We start from the raw sequence: 17,942 nt of genomic DNA, 5'->3' as shown, positions 1-17,942 counted from the left end.
CAAGTGTCGCGGGTAAAGACTCTATCCTGCAGAACTCTATAGAGATGCTGGATGAATAATCCCAAACAACTATGACAGTACATCACTTTTTTTCAAATAGATAAACAAAAATGTGTCTCCTGTCTAATGTTGTGTTGCTCGCATGTGTTATTGTTGTTGTTTTTTTTCCATCGGCATTCTATGCTTTTTGTCACTAACTGCATCTCGTGTATTTCATGTTTTGAACATACCGTCCACATTCGACGGTTAACTGACTTAAAGTTAACGAGCGACCTGGCAAAGTGATGATGGTGCAGCAGGCGCAGCCGTTTGACCTCCCACCCGGAGGAGTGGCGTTGACAGAAGGACGGTCCGGCGGGTAGAGGCGGCCGCACGCTGAGCGCACTCAGTCGCTTCCAAACCCCGTGTGTGTGTGTGTGTGTGTGTGCGCAAGTGGACTCCTTCACCTCACATGCTCCCCGGCGGCCGGTGACGAGCGGAGACAGACGCGCAGGCACCGCAGCGGGGACACAGGGTCCGCACCGCGAGGGTTTCGACAGCCGCGTTCCTCCCGGCCTCGTGTGAGTGCGTCGAGGGGGGGGGCGTCGCAGTAATGTTCCGGTTCCGTTTTTTTTCGTGCCGCTTGTCACCGGTTCATCGCGACTTGGGACACTTTTATTTATTTTTTTCTTTGAAGGCTTTTAAAGTCACGCTGTCTGCGTGGTCCACCAGCTGTGTTGGAACTATTTGGCATCGATCGAGAGTCGGCTGGCGCGTAAATGCGCAGCACGAGCTGGTTTTGTTGTGTTACTCTTTGGGCCACTTTGGTCTGAATTACTATAATCTGCCACTTTCTGCTGTCTCTCAGTAAAGTGACTCGGAATTGTCACCGGATTAGTTTTGTTATTACAATTGTGCACAAATGTAGTGTTTGTATCATACATGGTGTATTTATTATTAACCGTATTATCCGTTATATGTATAAGTTATCTGATTCTGATCATATTTTGCTGCATTGTGTTTGTAAATAAGTCAATCTTGGACCTTACAGCAGACCCATATTAAGTCCTGCAGTTATTATTTCATGGTGTTCGTGTAGTCAAGCACCCTCGTTGTGAAAGACTCTGAGAAATGACCTCTTCATTTGTTCTTTTTATCAGGTCAAGCATCAGCAGCCACTCCGGTGATCCGTCTGCTCCACACATTCACTGAGGAGCTTCATCTCACACAACCAGAAGAGATGAGCAGCGGCAAGAAGTAAGTGACCGCAACGAGCTTCAGACAGGAGTGATTTTCTCGCTACGCGGAGCTACTTGACCTTTTTAAATGAATTGATTTTGTGTAGTGTGTGTAGGCGAGCATGCAAACGGCGACAAGTGCCTAATAAAATGAGTAATGATTGCTTGTAAGATCAGGTGCACTTCACGAACAAGTGGTCAGGTAATGTGGCTGATGTGTTACAACAAGGTGACATTCACGCTTATAAAAACTCACCTTTCATACAGTGAGGGCTGTGGCTGTGCTAAAAGTAAGTGTATGTGATTTTAATGTGCCTTTTGCTTAAGGAACCCCCTCTGTATATTCAAACTACACAGGGTTGTACGTTAACAAAGTCCTTAAAGATCATTTAAAGACTGACTGTTAAAGTTTAAGCAGGGATCCTAACTCAAACAGTCACTTTTTGTTTCCCTAACGCAGCACAACCACAGCTTTATTATTAAACCACCCTTAATGATCTTTAATTCATCTTTAAAAGAGGACTGCTACCAAACTGCTCGTTAGATTTTTTAACTTTGAGAGCAAACAGTGGCCAAAGTGACATTACAAAATAGCGACTTTGCTTTTTTCTGTGATTACTGTCAGAAAGTCGTCAGCAAAACTCTCAGCCACCTGGAAGAGTTTAATTCAATCCATATGATGATCTTTTAAGGGTCAGTTGCTCAAGTAAAGTGGTGAAAATTTATCCAAAAAGGTGTTAACAGCCGATTTAAACAGTTCAGGAAAACAATGCTAACCTCATTAATTGAGTGACTTGTCATGATGACACTGGCGCAACAATACCAGCTTGTTAAGCCTCAGCTGATCCCTGCTTTTTTCCCAGATGTGACCCTTAATCACTTTAAGTGGGTGGTGGGAACTTTTGGTTTTTGGTCTGTGAGGCAATTACCAAGAAACACGGCTCTGAATTTCTTCCTCATGCACAGTGAAAAGCGCTGTCAGCCCAAAAGCCCGGGTGGCTATCGTTTAACAAAAACCCAACCCATCCTTCTGCTGTGCGCAGAAAGCCCCCCGACGTTCCGGGACATCTGATATCTGACGTCGTTCTGCCGTCACTGTGCGAGGGGCTTTGCCTTTGCAAACTTGATTGGAGTACACGACACCGGATATGTGAGCCTGACACATGCGTTCCCATCCCATGCAGCGACCACAGTAGATGTTGTATAGCGTAATAACACAGCTGGGTGTTGGATGTTCCCGATGCTTTGGGCAGACCACACGCTCACCTCTCCAAACGCATGCGGATCACCGTCGTTCCTCACAAGGACGGCCGGGCTGATACCTTATCTTTGAAGTGAAACGCAGATAGCCTCCTATGTGCAAGCAACAGTGCAACGGAACAGCTTGTCAGCGTTTGATTGCTTTCACATCTTGTCATGAGGTTGTTGGAAGATTATCAACATTTACATAATTAAATATATTGATGAAAGGATTAAATCCATCTTGAAATAGGTTAACACCCTTGTAGTTTGCACGCCGTGGTCCCTTTGGGTTCTTTTGTCTACTTTCCTTTTGTCACAGTTAAATGTTTTGTGTGCGTGAAAAGATCATCAATCATAGAAGTTATTTCAAGGATCTAAAATCATAGAAGGCAGAAGTGGGACCCAAAGACCCGACATTCAAACCTATAATATTTTAATAAATATATTATTGTATAGTCTATTTTGCTGTCAGTGTGACAAAATTCACTTTGATTATAGAGTTATAAAGTTATACATAAAAGTCACAAAGATAGTTCAATAGGAGGAAAAGCACTCTACATTGCATACACAAATATCAGCAGCCACCAAGGACATGAAATTTAAATTTTGCATCATGACAGTATTTGTAGTCCTTTAACTGAACGTGTGGTACAATATTTAATCAAGCTTCCTCTTGTGGGATATTCTAGATCCCCAACTAATGCTTTACTCAGTTATAACTGATATTATATTGTTATAAAACAATATTTAAAGGAAACTTCAAATAAATCATTTCATTAGAATATCGGAACTTCAAAAAGCAGAAACTCTTTTGTGCTGAAGTGGCTCTACAAGCCTCCCAGAGGGTGAAAGAGGAGATCACGAAACGATGCACGAGATCCTCTCTGCAGGTGGAAGTCAGATGGGAGACGTGGGTTTTTAGATTGTCTGCTGTGCCGTGGTTTTATAATGGTGTTAAAAGCCCTCTGGGAAATGTAGGAAATAAAGTTCTCAAGAAAAATAAATGAATGACAAAGCTTAGCATTTTTTATTGGTCAACTTTACAAATTATTTCCATGCAACATCGTGCAATAAACAAAGTATAAAGCGTTTTATTTTCTTGCCGAATCAGTTTACCTGGAAATGTTTTCACCGCCTCCTTCTCTAGAGATTTAGTGAGGGCAGTTTGGCCTGTTATGTCCGTGATTGTTCCATAGGTGGCAATGGAGGAGGTATGAAGGCTGCTAGCAGCAGGAGAGCTGCAGAGGAACACACATGAGAAGACCTCTGCTTGGAACTGAGTCGTGGTGCTTCAAAGTTAAAGCTCCACCAGACGCTTTTCATCAATTCCAAAATCAAAGGGATTTTAATATAATTTGTCCTTTTTTTAACTTAAAAAAAACCCCCAAAAACTTTATTTCCTGGAGTTTTGTATTGGAATTTTTCCACCTCACAGGTGTGTATTGGACGCACAGAGCCGATCGGGTCACTGCGTGAATGATCAGAACCACCAAGAAAAGTGTTTCAAAACCAAACAAACTCAATGCGCAGAAGTAAAAAATGACACAGATGGTTTGGAAGAAGCTGGATCTTTAAAAATATACATCTTTCTTTTTTCGAGATTATGACGCAATCAGCAATGACTGTTCCCTGGTGAGCGGGGCGCTGAATCCCAACCAGCTGGAAGAGAGGCTGTTCTAAAGCTGACCTTTGACCTCGCTATTCCCCTGCCGTGACACTGTATTATAATTTACCTACGACACCAAATGCTTCCAGACAAAGTATCAACATTACGTTACTGCTTCATACATTCATTTGGGCCAAAAACGATCCTGTCTGCACTTGACAATCTTCTCCTGCTTCAAATATGAGTTGTACTCAATGCAGGTAGCACTGGAAACGCTGTGCATCCTGACAAAGGTCAACGTGTACGTACGTAAATTAGCTGTTTGTAAAAGGCTAAAATGATTAGTGGCCTTCTAAGAGTTTTTACCGCATAATGTTATTATAATGTGCTTGTTGCTTAACGAACCCCCTCTGTATATTCAAACTACACAGGTTTGTATGTTAACTGAGTCCTTAAAGATCATTTAAAGACTGTGTTAAAGTTTAAGGATCCTAACCCTGCGTGGACCACAGCGGCCTCAACCACTCACTTTTTGTTTCTCCAACCGAGCACAACCACAGCTTTATTGTTAAAACACCCGTAATGATCCTTAGTTCATCTTTAAAAGAGGACTGCTACCAAACTGCTCGTTAGATCTTTTAACTTTGAGAGCAATCGGTGGCCCTGTGCAGTGTTTTTATTGAGGTGTGAAAAGCTCTCTGGGAAACTTAGGTTATCCAGTTTTAAAGAAAAATAAATGAATGACAAAGCTTACAATTTCTTATATCTCCACTTTACAAATTATTTCCATGAATTATTTCAACAAAGCAAAACTTGTTTTATTTTCTTGCCGAATCAGTTACCAAGAAATGTTTTGAGGCCGGCCGGCTGAGGCAGAGGGCAGTTTGGCCTGTTATGTCTGTGATCGTTCCATAGGTGGCAATGGAGGAGGTATGAAGGCTGCTAGCAGCAGGAGAGCTGCAGAGGAACACACATGAGAAGACCTCTGCTTGGAACTCAGTCGTGGTGCTTCAAAGTTAAAGCTCCACAAGATGCTTTTCATCAGTGAAAATGCATGTTTCAGTGGGCCCTAAAAGATATTTTAATCTAATTTGCCCCTTTTTTACTTTAATATATATATATATGTATGAAAGAATAGAAAATGGGTATTCAAGACTGTCGTCAGGAGGTTCTGGAAATGGCCGAAGAACTTGAGCAACTTTATTTCCAGGAGCTTTATGATGCGTGAGCTCTTTTTCCACCTCACAGGTGTGTATTGGACGGTTGTTTGTCCACACACAGAGCGATCGGGTCACTGCGTGGATGGTCAGAACCACCAAGAGAAGTGTTTCAAAACCAAACAAGCTCAATGCGCAGAACTACCTGTAAAGTTTATTCATATTTCTCACAACTTAAATACCCCCCCCCCCCTCTCGCCCCGCGGCGGATGCGGCGGCGTGCTGCGGCCTTCCGTCAGTGTTGTCTTTTAAGTAAAGCCGGCGTAATCCTGTAAGGGGGATGAGACAGTCATGTGATGCCCCACTTGTTTCTCATGGGGGAGGGAGAGGGGGGGGCGGGGGTGTGGTAGGCATTACCGGCCAGATGGAGAGGCTTTGTAGTGTGTGGGCGTGGGACTGATTAGCCACACTTACTGATACCTTTTTAGGACCCCCCCTCCCCACCCCCCATCGCCCTGTATTAAATAGGCATCACCTTGACTAGGCGAGGTGTGTCCGCAGACGCACTCGGACCTGTCTCAGCCGGTCTGGGTCGTCTTTTTGACTTTATTGAGCATGAGCAGACCCGGTCAATCAATTAGCAGCGACTTCCTGCCCTCACCCCCCCCCCGCGGCAGATTATCCACTGCTTTGCTCTCCTCAAGGACGACACGCGCCGGCTCACCGGAGGGCGGTTTTGCTTCGCTGGGACGCGGATCTTAAGGCGCCTCTCGCGCGGCGTGTCCCCCCCAATGAGCCTTCTTTAATGAGCGCCACCAGCAGCACCAGACTGAGCCCCAGTCCCAACTCACTGCAGGTGAACGAGCCAAAGCGCTATGGCTCCACGTTGTCTCTGGAGGAGAAGTGTGAGCAGTCTCTCTTCCTCTTCTATTACTACAGGATGGAGGACGAGGCGGTGCTGGACCGGGGCGCGTCCTTACTCAAGCACCTCTGCGACGAGGAGGAGGTCGAGGGTGAGTTCACCTGTTCCTGCAACACTCTGATATCTCTGCATGTGATGAAAAATCAATGTCTTCTCTATCCCCCGTGCGATGTGGACTGCAAAGCAATAGTGACACAGTGTCTTTATGGATGCTTCTCTCTAAGCGTAAACAAAGGTTTCTCTCAGTTTGAACAACATTAGAAAAGTTCCTGAAGTTACTCAGACAACACAGAGTCTCCATTTGAGACTCTGAATGGATTTGTCTAAAGCCGGGGCCTTTTATCGAGAGAAACAGGAAGGACCTCCTTCAGCCTCCAGACGTCACACTTCCTACGCCTACGCACAAGATGATGTAGATCACGAGATAATGTAGAACATGAGATTATGTAGATCACAAGATAATGTAGAACATGAGATGATGTAGATCACAAGATAATGTAGAACACGAGATGATGTAGATCGCAAGATAATGTAGAACACAAGATGATGTAGATCACCAAATGATGATGTAGAACACACCGAGGAGCACGGGCAGAAAAAACCCAGAACAAAAGGTACCCTTAGACCCTCATTCATACTCATTAAGTTACTTTAAATCCGTACTTCGTAGCTATTGTCATCAGAATGTATCCATTCATTTCTGTAATAATATGAGACAGTAAGTTTCCTGAAACAGGAGTGATGTAATCCCTCGCAGTGAACTTTAAGTCCACATCTGTAAAAATGTTCAAATGTAAACTGTATCACCATTCTGTAGGACTTAGTGAACTCAAAAAAGAAACATCAATATATTTATTGCACAAGTTTACATAAAGATAAAAAAACAAATTATTGTGCAGCCCTTCCACACGTCGATAACGCAAACTATTGAATATTGAAATGAACGCAGTCTGTGACACGTGTTTTTTGTATATAATTGAATAATTGAATGGCTTTAAAAAGAGCTTGTCAACACGGGTCGGTAACTCTTATGTAGGCCCAACAAAACGTGATCCCTAAAGTCCTTTAGTCGTAGTTGAGATAAATCATTGCATATTTTCACAGCGGTGTGACTCGTGCTGCAGGTCAACATCTTGTCCCTCCAGCGCCCTTCCCCGTCCCCGTCCTCCGTCCTCCGCGGAGACCGGCCTCCCTCCGCTGCTCGCTCGTAGCTCAGCTGATGAGAGAAGCGACGAGGTAGCCCCGCGCTTCTCACTTCTCGCGAGATAACGGTCCGGAAGAGGCGGCCTTGATTATCTTTGTGCGACACTGATAAGTGCGTTTTTTATCACCGGAGCCAAATATGTGGTTCCTGAACTCTGCGGGGCCTGTAAACACTGGCACCACCGCAGGGGAGATGTTTGTATCCCTGTGATGTAATCCAAAAGTGTTACGCTTTAGATAAGGAGTCCACCCCCACTAATCCCATTAGTGCATACATATTTTTTCCGAGGCTGTTTAGCATTAGCATGCTGTCAGCGCTGCGTGGCGCGTTGCCCTCCTCCCCACCGGTCCGGCCTGGCCCCAGCGCCGCGGTTACCGGGGAAACTGGCGGCGGCGTTGCCTCTCCTCAAAAATCCCAGCGGGCTGAACAAACCGTTCCTCCAAACACAGGGATTTTATTTCATTTCATTCAAAAGCCTCTTCTTCTTCCAGGAGAGGAAGTCGTTACACAAGCGCCTCTTTGCAGCCCCTTGACTCGACCGCTTTTTATTCCTTTCTTGTTGCCGTGCGAACGTCTTCCCGCTGGGGGCTCGTTGCTCGTCGATCAGGCCCGATGGCACCGGGGTCTCCCTTCTCCTTCATTGGTCGCAGCGCGGCCATCTGGCTGCCGGGTCTCGCTGTAACGTCCGCTGTCTGCATGTTAAGTGGGATTGCGTCTTTGGGCCACTCTAATGCCACTTTGAGCCCCGGTGTCAAACGGAACAGAATCATGCCGGGCTTTTGTGTGAAGCTATTTCAGCTCTACAGTTCATAAAGTGACTGCTAGGACATTTTGGTTATATTATTTTATTAGCTTCAGACCTCCAGTCCTAACATAGAATTGCCAACGTTTGAACACTGTATACAGATTAAAAAACATCTACATCCCTCTCTTGAATCAGCTCAGGTCCCAACAACTTCTGTTTTGTTTCCTGCAGTAGATGTTTGTCTTGTCGGCCAGTGTTTTGTCTTTGGACTATTGATCTGGTGTTTTCAGTGTTATCCTCGTAAACACTGGGCCACCTCATCTCTGCTAATCCAGAGGTCCTTGTGGGTAGTAGCTCTGCTGCGGGCGATGCGGGCCTTGAAGTTACCAAAATAGACTAGTGCACTGAAAATGGCTAAATCCTTACCTTTTATTTTGGCAGGATAATCCCTTTGACGTGAAGTGTTGGGGCAGGTACATCCCCTCCTCTAATGATGCGCGTCAAGCAATAAAGTACAGCCTGTTGTACCTTATTGCTTAATTATAATCTTGCATGCTCATGCAATAATCTAGTTTAAAGGCATGCAGTAGCTCGCACAACAAGAGGCTCCGATAACTGAGTAAATACCGATATACATGATTAACTCCCTCTTTAAGTGATTTGAAAAGTACATGTAATGTATTCAAAAAAACAATGTAAGGCACTTGCATTTTTCTCTGTGGTTTTGAGAACATTTAATCCCATCAACAACAAGTCTTACAAAGCCGATGTCTGATTTCTAGTATTTAACGAAAAGCAGGTGAGACTGTTTTAGACATTTTAGACCTCCCTCGACCGCGATGCTCGGGATCCGCTCGGTGTACTTTGGTGTCAGGGAATTTAGACAAACCCCTAAAAAAACCACGGCCTTGTGCTACGGGTGAATAATGAGCGCTGTTGTGCTTGAAGAGAGCTCATTGTTCGCGTCGTCGAGGGCTTCCGCCACTTCCTGGTTGGGTCATGTGCCGGTGCTCGGCGCCGCCCGTCTGACACTGATCTCATTAAGCCTTTTGTTTCTGGAGGACTCTAGATGTCCAGCCCGAAAGGTTACTCCCATAAGCGTACACTGCAGGTCGGCTTCGTCTGTGACGACACCGATTTCGCTTTATTCATCGCTTCAATAACGCTGCACCAACAAGGCTGCAACAATTCATCAATTCATTGATCTCCATTTGTGGTGATCGATGAATGTTGTTGTTGTTGTTACAATGTTGTTTTTAATGAATTCTTCTAAAGACTAAATCTTAAAATTTTAGATTTTTTGTGTTATTTTAAAAACATTTAAAAAAAACGGAATTAATGAAATCATGCAAGCCGTCATGGCGTTTCCACTGCTGCATCCCACTTATTCTTCTGTCCAAATATTAGTTTTGACGGTGTACTGCGACCTCAATAGCCCCGCTGTGAGAATGTTCCCTGATGGACCTGAATTTCAAAGTGGTCCAGGTGGTGTTTGGGTCTCGTTGCGTTTTACGTATTCTGGATCACATCTTCCAGGGAATCCTTCTCGACGCAGCAATCTAAACCGAAAATGAGTCCCACAAAGTTCATCCGTTCTTTTCTCTTCTCCTCCCCCTCGCAGGCCACCACACCGTCTACATCGGCGTGCGCGTGCCCAAGAGCTATCGGCGGCGGCGGCGCCACCGCCGGAAAGCCGCCCACAAGGACAGAAAGGAGCGTTTGACGGAGAACACCTTCGACAGGTCGGACACCGAAAACAACGACGAGCCCAGCAACACCATCCTCAAACCTCTGGGTAAGCGGTGATGGAGCCCACGTCAGGTCGCGTCAGGGCTCCTGTCCGTCACGGCGGAAGGCTGCTCTCTTTTCCAGAAAATAAAAAAGCCCCCCCCCCCCCCCCCCCCGTCCCTCCCCGTGAGCCCGGTACGACGTTTGCTGAGTCCAAGTCCAGAAATAGCCACGCGCGTCCCGCTGAGTGACGAGCGCGTTTGGACGGAGCAGAGTCCATTTTCCCTCGGACGTAATGGGCTACTCGGGTGTGATTGTGTTTGTGCTGATTCGGGTCCCTCACGTGCAGCCAGTGAGTGCTTTGCCGTCCTTTGGCCTGTGTCCTTGCTCGTAGACATAAGCGTGTCCCTCTCTGTGTGCGTGCCGTCGGTACGTGTTAATGCCCGAGTTCCTGGTTGACTGAAGCTTCCAGTGTCCCGTTAAAAAAAAAGGGTGGAAAGTGCGATTGGGCCTCAGGCGCCGCTGCTGCCCCGCGCGGATGCTCAGGGACAAAGAGGGTCGAGAAAAAGGGAGACGAGAGGTTGCATCGGGTTACTGACTCTAACGGATGTTTCTCAGCCATAACTGCGCGAGTTATGGTTTGAATTTGCATGAGACGGAAATCCAATTTGCATCTATAAAATCTGTAGATGAACAGTGATTTATAATGTCAGCTGTGACTTTAAAAAAAAATAAAAACTACAGTACAATTTCATGAGCCTAGTTTGGGAGACAGCATATATAATGGGCTTTGAGATAAATCTAAAGAGGTCACTAGATGATTATCAATTGAAAAAGGTTAAAGAAGAGGCATATTGCTATATGGTAAAAGTCTTTGAAGTCTCCAAAGTCGATTCAAACAGGAACTTGTTGACATGAAGGGTCAGAACCAAACGAAAGTTGTGAACAGACATTTTATGTCCTTGAATTGGTGCAGAGGTGCTTACATGATGCAAACATGTGTAACAGTAGTCTAAACATGTCGAGGCAATGACGTCCTCTTTGCACACGTGACGGGACAAAAGGGACGAAATACACCAGAAGTGGATTTCTACAATGAGCACACATCACTTGATGTGAGGGGATTGTCCTTGGGACATAAATCCAATCAGAGAATATATTACAGCCGGCCCATCTGGTAGCTGCTACTGACTGCGACGGGACAAATATACTGTATATATACATATATTTTTGGCTTTGGTTTGTCAGTAGTGCGAGGAGGTGTTGAGCATGTCGGAGACACGCAGGTCTGTAACGCGCTTCCAAAGTGGCACAGGAAGTGATCGCTGGTGTTGTGATGGTGTTGAGCACAATGTGATGAAGCTGCTGTACATGAGCTTCACTAAGTTACAAACTAGTTTCTTGACTTAATATTATTATTATTAAATTTGATTTCTGCCTTTAACCAGTGAATCCTTGTTTCACATCTAACGCTGTCCCCAAGCCCTGAAAGCGATTATCTGGCTACTGAGCCTTTAGACGGATGTGTGCTCGCTGTAACTGGTGGATCATGTCTGTAGGGCCATGAAGGTAAATACTCCAACCTGTTGTGTGTAAACAGCGTTACTCTTCAGCCTCGCCAGTTCATTTACTCACACTTGGTTGATGCACACGAGTTTCTGTTTTTGAACCGCATTCACAGATGAGATGTGTGGTCGACCGCTCCAATGTTGTGGAGGAGTGTTTGGGTGTTGTGTTTCCACTATTGGGCTGCTGGCTGCGACATTTTCCCACCTGTTCAAATGAAACTCATGACAACACGGATGCTTTTACGCTACGACAACAAACCCCGCTGCGTCGTCCTGTCGAGTCCTGCAAAGCTTTGTTTCAGTGTCTTCAGTGAACACGAGGTTGAACCGGTGGGCGTGTGATTACAAATTATCAGAGATGACGTATTGACAACTTTATTCAGTGCATTTAGTAGTTCAAGGATGCGCAAGCTTAACTACTAAATAATAGCGGCATTGTTTCATTATCACTGAACCCTATTAAACATTAGTTTGAGAAACCAGACGAGTTGCAGTTGAAGAAAAATGTATTCGAAGCAGCCGAATATCCATATTTAATTATCCAGAGTCAAAGAAACGTGCAAAACAGACTCAAGCGACGTATCGGAAGACATGGAGAAATATCATTGTGTGTGTGTGTGTGTGTGTGCGCGCACATATATATGAATATGTGTGTGTCAAAGTGAGACCAACCGAGGACGCACACGGCGCGGTTTGTTTACAGTGTCACAGTGACATTTACCGTGAACGAAGGATTAGCTTTAGTAATCCTCCATTCACGGAAACTGTCACTATGTTGGCAGGAGACGGGAGAGCGATGACGTTTTGTTAACTGTCAACACGTTGGCGCTCTGCTGGTCGGTGCGGGTGGAGGAGCGTAGGCGCTGTTGATCTCTGGTCAAAAGTCGTCACGGAATTAACGAAGCTGTACTACTCAAACAAACCTTTTTTTTTTTTTAATTTCCATTTCATTCAATGCGAACAACTAAAGGTGAAATGTTTGAAATTCTGTTCAGTTTCTACAACGGATGAATCAGAGATTCTTCAACATCCTTCAACATGGGCTTGCAAAATTCAAAGTAGGGAACTTTCCACGGGAATTAACGGGAATAAACTGGACATTTTTGGGTAATCTGTCAGTTTGTTAATGACTAGCAGCTTGTTTGTCTCATCAATAATATATTTACCCCAGTAATATCATCACAACCTATCTGAGTCAATGTATTTCTTCTGCTCAAATGCAGTAGTGTGGCCTCGATAGCCCTGCTGTGGTGCGATAAGTTGCCCAACTCACACTTTTGGATGGACCCCCGAAAGCTGTGAATAATCAAGGTGAACTTATGTGTGTTCCCGACCATCCAGGGTCCAGCTGAGCGAGGCGTGCATAGTCCTGTTCTCAACTACATCAAGTTCCCTGTTAAATGCTTTTGCAAAAAAACTTTGACCCCCCCCCCCCTTTTTTTTTTTTTCAAAATTCCCACGGAAACTTTCCGGAAATTTACCGGAAACTTTCCGCCCCTTTGCAACCCTAATCCTGCATGCTTTGAATTGGCAGGGAAACAAATAGAAACCACACGTAACGCACGCTCTGCTGCAACATCTGTGACTGTAATAAACGATCCTGAGCGAGGTTTTCTTTCCTCGGCGGGTACGGAGGGCAGGTGTGTGTGTGTGTGTGTGCCCACCTGTGCTGGGGCAGATTGGATTTGAAGTGGTTTATTCCAAATCCGTTTTTTCAACTATTTCCAAATATCGCCACAGAGAAATATTGCTTATTTGTCTTTTTTTAACGTCAAAGCAGATGTTCCATTGAGATATGTTTGTGTAAACAAAGCTGGAATCTGTCAGGCACGCAGAAACTGATGCAAGGCATGCGATTTACCTAATGTCCCACTGTGGTCCCCCGCCCTCCTCCATGTTTCTCCCTCTGTGAACCCGCCCCCCCCGCTGAAAGCCTCTTGTTTGGTCAGATGAGTGCCGCAGGGACGGAGAGCGTAGCCTACATGTGTGTCCAGGGCCGTTTGACATTTTGATGAGCATGCTTTTCTTTGCAAATCCCCCCCCCCCCCCCTTACATTTTAGTGTGATCAAACATTCTTTCAAAGTGGATTACGTAGATTACTACGGTTCTTATACTATTGGATTTTGTTTAAAACCAGACTGTGTAAATGGGTCTCTTGTTGTGAGACTGTGGCGGGTTGACAATTTTACACAGTACATCAAGGATTGATGGTTACACATTATTACACAATAGCAGCATTTTGTAAACAAACTGTGGCGTCACACATGAACCCGACCCTTCTGCGATGATTCGCATTGGGTTTTTTTTACCGTGAAAGCAAAAAGGAAAGTGTGACTAAGGTCACCCCCCCCCTCTCCCTTACCTTTCAGCTTTGGTACGTTCTCATTAAAAGCACCTTAGCTATGACAACCCAACACCAGGCCTTATAAACACCGTGCCCTCAGTGGTTCCCCCTCTGCACCCCGCCCCGTTGGCGCTGCGCTGGCGCTGCGTGCGAGCCTCCCTGCATACTGAGCGCCACTCATCCAAAAAGGCTCCCTGTTGCCTTCAGAATGAGCGGCGGCGAGCGTCACTGACGATGCACGTGCACGTTAGTCCCCATGTAGCTCGTGGTGGTGCGCTGAGTGCTTCAGAGGGGACGGAAGGTATTTGTGTAGGATGCATGTCGTGGGGGGGGGGGGGGGGGGGGGGACTGAACCGGCCTTTAGTGGGAGTCACACTGAGCTTTCTGCCGGGCAGCGGACATTCTTGCTCCATCCCCTATCCCATGAGCCTCTGCTTCTGGGACAAAGTCCTCTTTGTGCGCCTGTGGCTCTTGGCTAGAGCACACAGAGCTTTGAAATTGCGTTTGGACGCTGGGATTTTCATCTCTACCCCTCCTCTTGGTGCTCTCTCTCACTCCTGTTTGCTTTCACTGGGCACTGAGCCTCACCCCTGATCCCTGCTCACCCACCTTCCTCCTAGCACCCTCACCCGCGGGGGGGGGGGGGGGGGGGGGTTTGCTGCGTAGTATTGATCTCTCTTGAACACCCCCTAGATTCCCACAGTGTATTAAAAGGAAGCTTCAGAAAATACTTCTTGAACTTATTATTATTGTGGCTTCTGCTGATCTTAGTAAGTAAAATAAATGTCTGCTTTGGTAATGGCTTTCCTTCAGCAGGATGTCCTTACATTGATCTGATAGGAAACACTGGGGTGTTTGTGTGTATTGTGACACCATAAGAAGCCACCTCACTGCCCCTCTTTGCTGTACGTGTACGTCCCAGCAGCACGTGATTCTCCTGAGGCTCTGAGCCCGTCCTCCCACCGCTTACTATTCTTTGCATGCAGTTTGGGCCGCACAGGTATTTAAAGCTTGTTTGAACTGTTTACTGTAATCAGCACAAATCACAGTGGATCAGGAGCGTCAGCTGAATGTGTGAAACGCACGTGTAAATTATTCCAGCCGAGGTGCTATTAAACAAGCTGCCGTGACTTAAGCTAGTTGCAGCCTGTGGAAATGTGTGTGTGTGTGTGTGTGTGTGCCAGCAGACAGCCAGTTGCCCCCCCCCCCCCCCCCCCTCTAGTAACACCTAGTAATCTCCCAGCTGCTTGTCTGGCCCGTACCTGCTGCTGTCGCTGTGGTGCTGTGGAAAAACACAATGAGGGGAAACTGCAAGCTTTCACCTCCTTTACCATCGAATGAATGAATGAACGTGGCATCGGACGTGATGTCATTGATGTTCCTCGAAATAAATGTATTTCTACATTTCACCTGCGAAGGAGAAAGCAGTCAAACACTTTTTATGGTCTGTCCTCCCTGGTGAAGATATCTGCATGAAATCTTCGTTTAAGAGCAGCACCTTGCCCCAGGTGGGATGCCCTGCTAATCATTTATTTTCTGTGTAAGTGAAAGTCCAAGGACTTCGCACCCCTTAGGGGCATGCTCCCCAGGGAGAAGATTTTGTGAATTTTTAAGTCAATCTTGTGCACTTTGAGGGCAGAATTAAGAGAATTTGGATCAATATCGATCTAGAAAACTGCAATCACAGTCACATGGGTTGTACAGACATATATTTATAGATATTTTACACCACACAAAGCATGGTCAACAATAGGCGTCAGGACCAGGCAGCACTGGGGGGGAGCTTCCTCAAGAGAGACTTCCACGCCGCGTGGGTTTATTTGAGAAGTGTGAAAAGTTTGTCGGTTCATTCTGAATCTGAGTCTTACATTCAGGATCCACTCTCTGGTGCCTCAGTGTTAGCAAGCTGTTATGTAATCACAGCAGCCTGCTTTGTTAGGATCTCACACACACAAACACACACACACACTAGGGCTGCACGGTATGGCCAAAAATCCATTTCACGGTATTAAGAAACATTCTGACGGTATCCCGGTGTATCCTGGTATATCCCAGTATATCACTGTGCAGCCCTAACACACACACACACACACACACACACACACACACACACACACACACACTCTTGTGCCTCTGTGATTCTCACTGATCAGCTCAGCTGATGTAAAAATATCAATTAAATAGTCAATGCATTTGCATTCTTCACATTAATCCCAGCCATGCATTATGTGGAATGGACATTTTTCGTTCTTTTTTTACATATTAACGCTCCATTGTTTCGCTGTGAGCTTTTTCGTAAACCAGCTGCAGCTCCGTTGGGGCCTCGTGCGCTCTTCTTGTCGGCTGTTTGCTGACCACAATGATCTTTGTGTACAGTTTTCTCCATGCACGTGCCTCTTGACACGAATGGGGGCCGGTTATTGTTTTGCTCACAAATTGAAAGTTCAAATAATGTTTCCACTTGGAACACGCGCGCATGGCGTCTAACCGTTTGCAACGTGTTTAACACCGAAACATCTGATCCATATATCAATCCTGTTGAAATCGTATTTCACACAAGGACACGGGGGGGGGGGGGGAGGAAAGCCGAGCCTCTGCCACAGAAGGGGCCAGTTAGTGGACCATTTCCTAATTGTTAATGAGGGGCTCCAGGGCAGCTTGCCAAAGCCTGGAAGGCCAATGGTGAAGGCCTGTTCAAACAGTGCAGGGGAGGACCGGAGGAGAGGCAGAGGGGGCTAGCTGTGGGGACACTGTCACCGAGGGGACCCCTAAACCCCATCGGCCCCCTCCTACCTGGTCCACAAAGTGCCGGAGCGGGCAGCTGAGAGCGCCTGTCACTGCCCCCCGAGACTCTAATGAGGGTTTAGCTGCTGCTTTGGGACTCTTGGGGAGCTTGTGCCGCTATCGGAGGAGCAGCAGCCCCGGGTCAGCTGATTTGAAGAGCAAAGTGGGGAGGGGGGGCGGAGGAGGGGAGTCACTTGAGTGCTTGAAGATGTCCACCAACAACAATAACCAAGAGGAGAAGGAAGAGAAAGAAGAGGATGCGGCAGAGAAAGCCGAGGAGGTCATGGTGAAAATCCCACCGCCTCCGCCTTCTCCCGAGGTCACCGGGACGGCGCCGGCCGAGGAGGGGAAGCCGGCGCCCAGACCGCTGCCCAACGGGCGCCATTGCCAGCCTGTGAACCGCAGCATCTTCCCTCTCTCCGCAGTCTCGCCGGCAGCCGAGAGGATCCGCTTCATCCTCGGCGAGGAGGATGACGGCCCGCCGCCGCCGCAGCTCTTCACGGAGCTGGACGAGCTGCTGTCGGTGGACGGACAGGAGATGGAGTGGAAGGAGACGGCCAGGTAAGACCCGGGGCTTCCTGTGCGCGCACCTGCAGTTGCAATGAGGTGTAGAAACCGCCTCCATTCACTTTTGTTTGATCGTTATGTCTGTGAAGAAAAGATTTGCATTTGCAGGGGCATAAAAAGCAGCTCACAGTCTCACAGGTCTCTCTTGTGTGGCCCACTTGAGGGATGTTTATACATCATCAGCGTTGGATGAGTGAAGCTCTCAGGGGGAAACTAGATCCTCAGGCCGCTGTTTGAGCCTCCAAATGAGTTGATCTGTTGCAGAAGAATCTTTCAGTGCACCTAATAAAAGCCTCTGCTTTTACTCCACAAGGCTTTCTAAGGCGTTGACATCTGATCACTAACCGAGTCATGTTAAAATTCAAAAAGTTGAAACTGCAGCCTGGAATGGACAAAATATCAGTGAAAATGCAAATAACCATAATGACAACCATTTTGAAAAAGTGCAACCCAAAATGATCAAACACAACAAAGTACAGGGTAGAATGTATTTTTTTTCTATGAATATTCAATAAGTAATGTACGTAGATTACAAAGAGAACAAAGCTGTGTTTGTTCATTGCTATTTTCCCAGAACAAATACAATCCAAAAATGAGAAGAGGTTATATGAGAAGTTAAGAAAAAGCCACAGTTTCACACCGTTTCAAGGAAAAAGGTTTCAATGCTTACAAGAGGTAAAACTAATCAGTCCTCCATCTTTAACGTCAGACTTATTATTCTGCAGATAACTGCAGAGATTAGGACCCGGTCCAAAGTCTCACCAAGTGGACTCAGTGCTTCCAAAACGGATAAAAGATCTCAGGAGACTTGGGGAGAGCTGGCTGTCGGCCCAGTGCTATTTTTTGCAGCCAAAAGT

The 17,942-nt window shown here is 46.3% G+C and overlaps 1 protein-coding gene across 2 annotated transcripts in view; it reads left to right on the top strand.

Annotated features, from left to right (window-relative positions):
* The first annotated feature begins 410 nt into the window (after positions 1-410).
* slc4a4a (solute carrier family 4 member 4a) overlaps positions 411-17,942 on the top strand; it is a 37,457-nt gene continuing 19,925 nt past the window's right edge. Inside the window, exons 1-5 of one of the 2 annotated variants that reach the window (XM_037482219.2) lie at positions 411-560; positions 1,140-1,236; positions 6,162-6,235; positions 9,715-9,888; positions 16,944-17,079. In XM_037482219.2, coding sequence (XP_037338116.2) covers positions 1,220-1,236; positions 6,162-6,235; positions 9,715-9,888; positions 16,944-17,079 — 401 coding nt within the window. In that variant the 5' untranslated portion in view covers positions 411-560; positions 1,140-1,219. The remainder of the gene's footprint in view (positions 561-1,139; positions 1,237-6,161; positions 6,236-9,714; positions 9,889-16,943; positions 17,080-17,942) is intronic. The other variant, XM_037482220.2, reaches the window with a different exon arrangement.

Source organism: Pungitius pungitius, chromosome 5 (assembly GCF_949316345.1).
Source record: "Pungitius pungitius chromosome 5, fPunPun2.1, whole genome shotgun sequence".
In the NCBI taxonomy this organism is placed as follows: domain Eukaryota; kingdom Metazoa; phylum Chordata; class Actinopteri; order Perciformes; family Gasterosteidae; genus Pungitius; species Pungitius pungitius.
This window is presented reverse-complemented; position numbering and strand designations above follow the sequence as displayed.